The 8583-nt window shown below is 66.0% G+C and overlaps 1 protein-coding gene across 1 annotated transcript in view; it reads left to right on the forward strand.

Moving 5' to 3' along the window:
• MKNK2 (MAPK interacting serine/threonine kinase 2) overlaps positions 1-8583 on the forward strand; it is a 10380-nt gene continuing 1797 nt past the window's right edge. Inside the window, exons 1-10 of the mRNA XM_040629721.1 lie at positions 1-105; positions 3348-3435; positions 3559-3660; positions 3743-3840; positions 5860-5939; positions 6236-6309; positions 6563-6667; positions 6791-6846; positions 6932-7027; positions 7418-7612. Coding sequence (XP_040485655.1) covers positions 55-105; positions 3348-3435; positions 3559-3660; positions 3743-3840; positions 5860-5939; positions 6236-6309; positions 6563-6667; positions 6791-6846; positions 6932-7027; positions 7418-7612 — 945 coding nt within the window. The 5' untranslated portion in view covers positions 1-54. The remainder of the gene's footprint in view (positions 106-3347; positions 3436-3558; positions 3661-3742; positions 3841-5859; positions 5940-6235; positions 6310-6562; positions 6668-6790; positions 6847-6931; positions 7028-7417; positions 7613-8583) is intronic.

Consider the following 8583-nt stretch of genomic DNA (forward strand, 5'->3'; position numbering starts at 1 on the left):
GCCGCCCCCCCGGGCCCGCCGTCCCCTCCCCCGCTGGCGGGGCCCGGACAGAAGATGGTGCAGAAGAAAACAGCCGAACTTCAGGGCTTCCACCGTTCGTTCAAGGTGAGGGCCGGGTGGGTTTGGGGTCGCCTGGGGTTGGGCCACTCGAGTGGCTGGTGGGGGGCGCGTAGCCCACCCCCAGGATCCCCCCCGCCCCGGAGTTAATGCCTGCCCCCCACCCTGAGTCTGGAGCTGCCCCAACCGGGTGTGCGCTGGTGGGGGGGGGGTGTCAGTGGGCCACGGTTCAGGCCCCAGCGCCTTGGGGACTGTGGGGTCTTTCCTCTAAAAACCCCAAGTGGGGCTGGGGCCTGCAGCCCGTGGGGGCACCTGGTTGTGTGTCCCCTGCAAACCCTAGCCGGGTGTGCACTGCCAGGGAGCTCAGCAGGCCACAGTCCAGTCCTCAGCGCCCTGGGCCTATGGGTCTATGGGGTCTTTCCTCCAGGGATCCGAGGTAGGGCTGCAGGTCCCCAAAAGCCCTCCTAGGTGGTCTACAGAATGGGGGAGTGGATTGGATGCCCCCTGGCCCTGCACCTCCCAGACACTCCAGGCCCAAGTGCTATTTCCTGTGGGAGCGGGAAGTTTCTGCGGTGGCCCCACGGCTGCAGCCGAGTCCTGGTCTCAGATGAGCGAGGGGGGGGGGGGGGCGGGCAGGTGCTGGGCTGGGGCCTCACAGAGCTGGCTCAGGGGACGCAGTGATGTCAACGGCCGCCCCACCCCGCCCGCCGTGTTATGTAATGGCTTCCCTGGGCCTCCTTGGGCAGGGACCTGTTGCCCTGTAAAGAAGGCAGGACCTGGGTGTGTGTGTGTGTGTGTGTGTGTACACAGGCGCGCTGCGCACTGGGGTGGGAGGAGCGAGTTGAGACTCTTTGGGTTAGAATTCCCAGGCCTGTCCAGCCAGCATCTTGCGCCAGCACGCCCCACCCCTGCCCACACCACACGCCTGTCATCCTCGCACTTTCCCCCGCCTAGGGCAGCGACACCCTTGGCACGTCCAAGTGTCCAGGGCTGGGCTGAAGGGGGGGGTGGACCTGAGACGTCACTGGCAGTGGTCTGTCCCCTCCTGGGGCCGGGCAGGAACTGAGACAGGGTCAATGTGAGGGGCCGGCACAGCGGCCAAAGCAAACTCGAACTTTCTGGATGGTTCCAGCTGCCTCCTGCCAAGGCCTGCTGACTGGAGGCCTGAGGCCAGCCCCAGGCCCAGCCGGCCCACGTTGCTTGGGACCAGAGGCTGCGCCCAGGTGGGACTATGGGAGTGCTGAGGGGGTGGGAAGGACACTGCACAGGGAGCCTCAGCTCCGAAATGAGCCTCCCGGCCACTCTAGGATTCTCCTCCCACCACACTGAGGTTGCTCCCTGGGGCTGGGGCCAACCCCCCTGCCCCCAGCAGCAGCACACCAGGGACATGCTTCTGCCAGGCATCTCCCAACACACTTTCCCCATTTTAAGTTGGGAAATCGGAGGCTCGGAAAGGGCAACGGTTTGCCCTGGGTACTCCCTGCACGTGGTGACGAGGACGCGGGAGCTGGCTCTCCCCTGGGGGTGGCTTGGCCACCCTTTCTGTCTCCAAGCTGGAGGCCGGGACAGGAGTGTGGGGGTGGTGAGGGGACCCAGCAGGCCCCCTGGGGTCCTCGCGCCCTTTCTCCTTCGGATGAACCGTGGGCAGCTTCCTCCCACCACACCCACAGATGTCGGTCAGGCCTGGGGCTGAGGTCACTAGGCCAAGGTGAGGTAGCTGGTAGGTGACATCGCTGGCTACTGACCGCCAGCCTCTTGTCTACACTCCCTCGTAATCACCCCCTTCGTGTGGTTGCCCTGGAGCCCCTCCTCCCAGGTGGAAGCAGTAACCTGGCCCCTCTGGAGGAGTCTTATCAGAGTGCTGATGGCCGGTGTGCCAGACGGCTGTGTGCCTGACTCCCCACGGGGCCGGAGCCCACAGCAGGCAGGGCCGGGGCTGGAGGGTGAGCCCTGAGCAGGCTGGCTGGAGTGTTCCCTTCTCCCCGCTCCCTTGCCAGGCTGGGCCTCCTAGCAACTATCTGCAGGGTGGGTGGGGAGGCTGGGAGGGCCTGGGCATGTTTTTCAGCCGCTCCCTCTGACCTCTGCCTGCCCCTCTCTGCTGCCGGCCTGGCTTCCGGGCCTCCTGTCTGTAGGAATCTGGCTCAGCTCCTTTGGCAGCGGGCCCCTGGGGGTCGCCCCTTGGGGTCTCTCTAGGGCTTTCCTGGAGTACCTTCTCTGGGTGACCCTCCAGCCAGAGCCTGGCCCCAGTTGTCCTGCGGCCCAGGGAGGGGCAGCGACTTGGGCCAGGTCACCCAGCCTCAGCACCACCGTGCACACAGGCCCCCCCACCCCCCCACGGCCCTGGCCACCTAGTCCACTAGGATGCGGGGAGCTAAATTAGAGCTAAGTCCTGAGGCAACCTGGCTGGGCCTCAGCCTCAAAGACCTCACGCCGGGGGCTGTCAGTCCTCACCCTGGACCATCTGCTCTGCAGAAAGTTATTCCAGCAATCCTGTGGGGCATATGAGGTGGTTTCTCCAATCCCCAGCCGCCTTCCTTCTCTAGTCAGGGCCTAGCGCCCTTCCCCCAGTCGTGGGCAGCCTCCAGTGGGCCCCTCTCTCCCAGGGCTGCTTTCTTGGCTGGGCACGGGGGCCTGTGAGGGGCTCTGTCCTGGGGGTGAAACAGGGACAGTGCATGCTGTGGCCTGGGCAGGGCCAGGACAAGGGTGGCCCGCTGTTGACACTCTCACACGGGAGGCCTTGGAGGCCCATCTTGTGAGCCTCCAGAGTCTGGGGCAGTGACACAGTCCGGTAACAGGGGGACCACAGAGGGAGCAGGCTGTGGCCAGGAGGGCAGTGGCTCCCCGTTCAACAGAGGGGAAACTGAGGCCAGAAAGGCAAGGGCCTAGTGCAGGAGGCCGTGGGAAAGCAGGCAGGGCCGCCCCTGCTGGGAACCCCGCCTGGAAGCAGTGACTCATCCCCTCCCACTGACCTCCTGCTGCCTTTGATCCCTGGCAGCCCAGGGGGCCAGTTGGGCTATGAAGGTTGTCCCCATTCTGCAGGGGTGAGCAACCAAGGTGTGAGACATGGCCTGGGCACCACGGTGACTCACGCCTGGTCCTCTGCCTCCTCACGGTCCCTCCCCACTCCGCATCCCCTTCCTGGATGCCCCAGGGACCCTGGGCTGGTGTGGGGGGGCATCCATTTCCTCACAGGCAAAGCCAGGCTTTGCTCCCCTTGCCTTGTGGACACAGGGGGCTGGGTAGCTCTCTGGGCAGGGCCTGAGAGCTCTCTCCTCTCCTTTCCCCTGCAGGGGCAGAATCCTTTCGAGCTGGCCTTCTCCTTAGACCAGACCCATCACGGGGAGACTGACTTCAGCCTGGAGTGCCCCGCCCGCCCTGGTGAGGGCCTGAGAGGGAGGGGCGCTTCCCCGGCGGCGGGTGAGGGCCGGGCTGGGCCTGGGAGCCACAGGGGCCGTTGCCTGCTGAGCAGGGCTGGCCTCACCGCTGGGTCTCCCAGTACAGATATGCCCACGAGCCAGCCCATCGACATCCCGGACGCCAAGAAGAGGGGCAAGAAGAAGAAGCGGTGCCGGGCCACTGACAGCTTCTCTGGCAGGTTTGAAGGTGAGTGGGGACCAGCAGGGGCGGGGGAGGAAGAGGGATGGGGCTGGCCTGGGGCAGCTCTCACAGCCCCCCTGTTCCATAGACGTCTACCAGCTACAGGAGGATGTGCTCGGGGAGGGCGCCCACGCCCGAGTGCAGACCTGTGTCAACCTCATCACTAACCAGGAGTATGCTGTCAAGGTGAGCGCCTGCGCCCGGGCGGCTCCCCTCACCTCTTCCCACCACACCTGGGATCCGGCCCTGGCCGAGGGTGGCGGGAGGTGGGGAGCTGGCATTCGAGCCCCTGGACCAGCAGCTGGGGAAAACTAGTGTCTAAAAATGGCCCTAGGGCCAGTGACTCAGGCCACCCCTGGGAATCTAGGTCAGACTGGTCTGAGCCCCTGAGGCTGGGCGGGAAGTGACCACAAGGGGCAGCTCCCTACACAGGTGGCCGAGGACCAGTGTGGCTCGGGGCTTCAGTCAGAGTTGGCTCTTGTCTGCTGGGTCACCTCATGCCATTCCTCAGGAGTGATGAGTGGTTGTCCATGTTGGACACAAGGGTAAAAAGGCAATGCTTTACTTGGGGCCCGAGGAGGCTTGGCATTTGGGGAGACCAGGGCAGGCCCAAAAGAACCTCTTGAGTGTTCCTGTGTGACCCCTGACCCACGGTATGGCCAAGTGGTGTGGGAGCTGTGACCCCGAAACCCGTGTTTCTGGGGCAGACAGTGTGACCCTGTGTTCTGAGAAACCTTCCAGCCTTCCCTGGCGACCCTGCATCGGGGTGGGGTGGGGTCACAGGAGGCTGGCGGCCCAGGAATGAGGACCAGGTGCCCCTCGGTGAGCGGGGCTGGCCAGAGCTTAGGGCCTTGGTGGAAGTCTGATGAGAAAGGTGGCCATGGTCCCTGCCCCCCACCCCACCCCTACCCTGGGAGCTCCTGGGTGGGTGGGGAGCGACGGTGCGAGGGAACTGGATGCGTAGCCTCCAGCACTTTCTGCACTGGGTGCTTTCCTCCCCGGGACCCTGCTGGGCAGCCTGGCTTCCGGTCACTGTTGGACCCTGTGGCTTCCTCACACTGTTGTGGGACCTCCCGTAAAGCCATCCCTCTCCTCTGCGGGACCACATTTTTCTCCATGAAGTAGGGGTCCTGGCCGGATTGCCAAGAGCTAGTCCAGAAGAGCGTGGCTGCTGACGTTGTGTCAAGAGGCCTGAAACCTGGTGGTTCTGCCACATGCTTCTCTGTGGCATCGGGGTTTGTCGCCAGACCGGTGGCACGGTGCACAGGCTGGGCCCTGGCAGCAAACGGATGTCGCGCCTGCTGCAGAAACTAGCTGGGGGAACACCGCATTCCCCTCCAGGCCGATGCACTGGACAGGGAGCGCTGGGCCCGGGGGTGACCTAGCCTGCCTCACTGGCCCAGTGAGAGGGGGCCCAAGGATCCAGCCTGGGGAGAGGTCCCCACTGGGGGCCTGGGTTGCCTGGAGAGAGGCACCAGGCACCTTCTGCCCCCACTTCTAGGAGCAAAGGTGGCTGGGGGGGACCCTCTGGTCCTCAGAGCTCCTGGGTGCCCGAGGGTAGTGGGGGCAGAAGCTGGCTTCCTGAGGCTGAATCCCAGGAGACGATGCCTGCTGGTTGGCAGGAGGGCCAGTCTGGACGGGCTGAGGGACCTCAGGCAGCTGCCCAGACAGTCATGAAACTGGAGAGGTGGCACTTGGCACCGAGGCAGGCAGGGACGGCGTGGCTGGCAGCCAGGCACCCTAAGGCCCCTCCAGTCCCCTGGGTGGTGTGGGAGCCCACGCAGTGGCCACGAGTCTCCCGGTCAGGGAGGGGAGGCTGCGCAGTCCCAGGGACCCTGACACCCTGAAGAGGTGTTCTGTAGGAGTCCCAGACCCCAGACATGCTGCCGAGGTCTGCAGGGTCTGGAGTGGAGAAGGCCCAGCCCTTTCTCTTCTCCGTCTGCCTTTCTTGTCCAGCTTGTCTCTCCCCTGGTGCCACCTGGAAAACATGTTGCACTCCTCCGCTCCCAGGCTTGTGTTGAGGCCACAGTCCTGACCTCTGGCAAATTCTGGGCCCCAGGAGGCGAGCTCAGCTTCTTAGAATTTGAGATCTAAGCTCTACATGGGGTTAGGCATGGCACAGGGCAGATTTCTGGTAGGGGCCCCTTGGGCTTTGGAGGGTCTGGCTGACCAAGCTGCTCTGTCTCCTGCCCCACCCCCTTCTAGATCATCGAGAAGCAGCCGGGGCACATTCGGAGTCGGGTTTTCCGGGAGGTGGAGATGCTGTACCAGTGCCAGGGACACAGGTAATGGGACCCACCTCGCCACAGAGCTGGGCCCTGAGCCATCTTTCCGTGGATGAATGAGCCTGAGTACCTCGTTCTCCCCGGCAGGCTTTCAGGGAGCACCTGCTGTGTATCTCTGTGCAGGGTCTGCTGTGGTGCACTCAGGGTCAGGCAGGCAGTCCAGAGTGGGCCCAGTGCCAGCCTTCCTGTGGGCAGGAGGGGTGGAAAGGGTGGGCCCCTGCTGGGCTGCATGGTGGCTGCACAGGGGCCTCAGGAAGCCTCCCTCCTCTCCTGCCTCTCCAACTCCCATGTGCCAGGAATGTTCTAGAGCTGATAGAGTTCTTCGAGGAGGAAGATCGCTTCTACCTGGTGTTTGAGAAGATGCGGGGTGGTATGTGGGGCCTGGGAGACACTCCACCTGGGTCTTCATGGGCTGTGGGCTGGGCCACCAGGAAGGACTTCTCAGAGCTGCCCCTCTACCTCAGAATGGGGGTGGGGTGTCTGAGCTTCCTGTCCAGGCTTTGAGCCCAAGGAGGCCAGAGTGGGCGCATCCCTGCGGGGTGGAAGTGGGTACTATTGGGCAGTGGCCTGGAGACACACAGGTGACCCGTACACATTCTCCCTGCACCCCGGCCTGGCCGCAGGCTCCATCCTGAGCCACATCCACCAGCGACGGCACTTTAACGAGCTGGAGGCCAGCGTGGTCGTGCAGGACGTGGCCAGTGCCCTGGACTTCCTGCACAACAAAGGTGGGTGGTGGGACCCCCGTAGTCCCCGGGGGTGTCCAGCCTTGCGCCTGGTCCACCTGCCCAGGACTCCCAGAAGATGCCCCCACTCCCCCCACTGACTCTCCCCCCTGGTTCTCACCGCAGGCATCGCCCACAGGGACCTAAAGCCAGAAAACATCCTCTGCGAGCACCCCAACCAGGTAGGACGCGGGGAGCGGCATTCCCTGCGGCCGGGGCGGGGTTGGCGGGGACCCCCGCCTCACCGCCTCTTCCCACCCCTCCCAGGTCTCCCCCGTCAAGATCTGCGACTTCGATCTGGGCAGCGGCATCAAACTCAACGGGGACTGCTCCCCCATCTCCACCCCGGAGCTGCTCACCCCGGTGAGGCGCGCGGGCAGCGGGCACGCCCTGACCCGCTCCTGGGCTGCAGTTGCGTAACCTCGAGGTGCGGCCGGCGGAGCTGGGGCTTTTTTGCATAGCAACAGCCGCTGATTGGCCCCGCAGAAAGGGGCGGGCGCGGCCGCAGGAGGCGGGGCGGGCTGGCTCTCGGCCGCTGATTGGGTGGAGGGGCGGGGCCGGCACCTGCCACCTGTTGATTGGGCGGAGGGGCGGGGCTGGCCCTCTGGCCCGCCGCTGATTGGCCCGGCGGGGCGTTGGGCGCCCCGGCCCGGTGACCCTGTGTTCGGGCCCTCACGTGACGCGGGGAAGTCCCGGCCTGCGGCGCTGCCCTTCCCCCTCGGCGGGCTCCTGACGCCCGGTCCCCGCCCGCAGTGCGGCTCGGCGGAGTACATGGCCCCGGAGGTGGTGGAGGCCTTCAGTGAGGAAGCCAGCATCTACGACAAGCGCTGCGATCTCTGGAGCCTGGGCGTCATCCTGTACATCCTGCTCAGTGGCTACCCGCCCTTCGTGGGCCACTGCGGGAGCGACTGCGGCTGGGACCGCGGCGAGGCCTGCCCGGCCTGCCAGGTGCGCGCATGCGCCCCTCCCCCCCGGGCGCCGGGCCGGCCCCCGTGTCCTGCGGGGAACCCCACCCGCCCCCGCACCCCACGGGGACCCCCTGCACCCCATGGGGACCCCCACCCACCCCCACACCCCACAGGTACCCCCTGCACCCCACGGGGACCCCCACCCGCCCCCACACCCCACAGGGACCCCCTACACCCCGCGGGGACCCCCTGCACCCCAGGGGGACCCCCACCCATCCCCGCACCCCACAGGGATCCCCCTGCACTCCACGGGGACCCCCACCCACCCCCGCACCCCACAGTTACTCCCTGCACCCCACTGGGGCCCCACCCGCCCTGCACCCCACAGGGACCTAACCCACTGGGGACCCCACACCCTCCCCACACCCCATGTGGGACCCCCACCTCCCGCATCCGGCAGAGATCCTCGCCCCCTGCACCGTGCCACACCCCTACCCCTCCCTCCCGCCACCACCTTGATCATGGCCACCCACACCCTACACATCCACAGGGTAGTGCTGGCCCAGCCCTTCAGGGTTACACAGGCTTCTTGGATCCACGGGCTATGAGAGAAAGCCGCTGGGAGTCAGGGAGCTGCCCTGGGGGAGAGACGGGGTTCCAGCCTCGTGGCCTCTGCCCCATCGGAGCTTGGCTGCCAGTCAGCCCGTCTCAGGCAGAGTGCACTGAGCACTTGGGTGAGGCCAGCCCTGCAGTGCAGCCTGTGTCCAACCCCAAAGCCCTGGTCCTGCCCACTGATCTCAGGGCCTTCTCCGCCCCCTGCCCACCCTGCCATCGGAGGGGGGAGGGTGTGCAGTGTGTCCAGGTCAGGGGTGAGACCGCATGGCTGGGTCGGGGGGCCCTGGCAGAGCTCCTTACTAAGCTGACGTGACCGACTCTGGGTCCCGGCTGGCACATGTCCTTGTGGGGCTCTGCCGCCTGCAGCGGGCCTCTCACCCCTTGCCCCCCCCCCCC

The sequence above is a fragment of the Ursus maritimus genome, unplaced genomic scaffold, assembly GCF_017311325.1.
Source record: "Ursus maritimus isolate PB19 unplaced genomic scaffold, ASM1731132v1 scaffold_14, whole genome shotgun sequence".
In the NCBI taxonomy this organism is placed as follows: domain Eukaryota; kingdom Metazoa; phylum Chordata; class Mammalia; order Carnivora; family Ursidae; genus Ursus; species Ursus maritimus.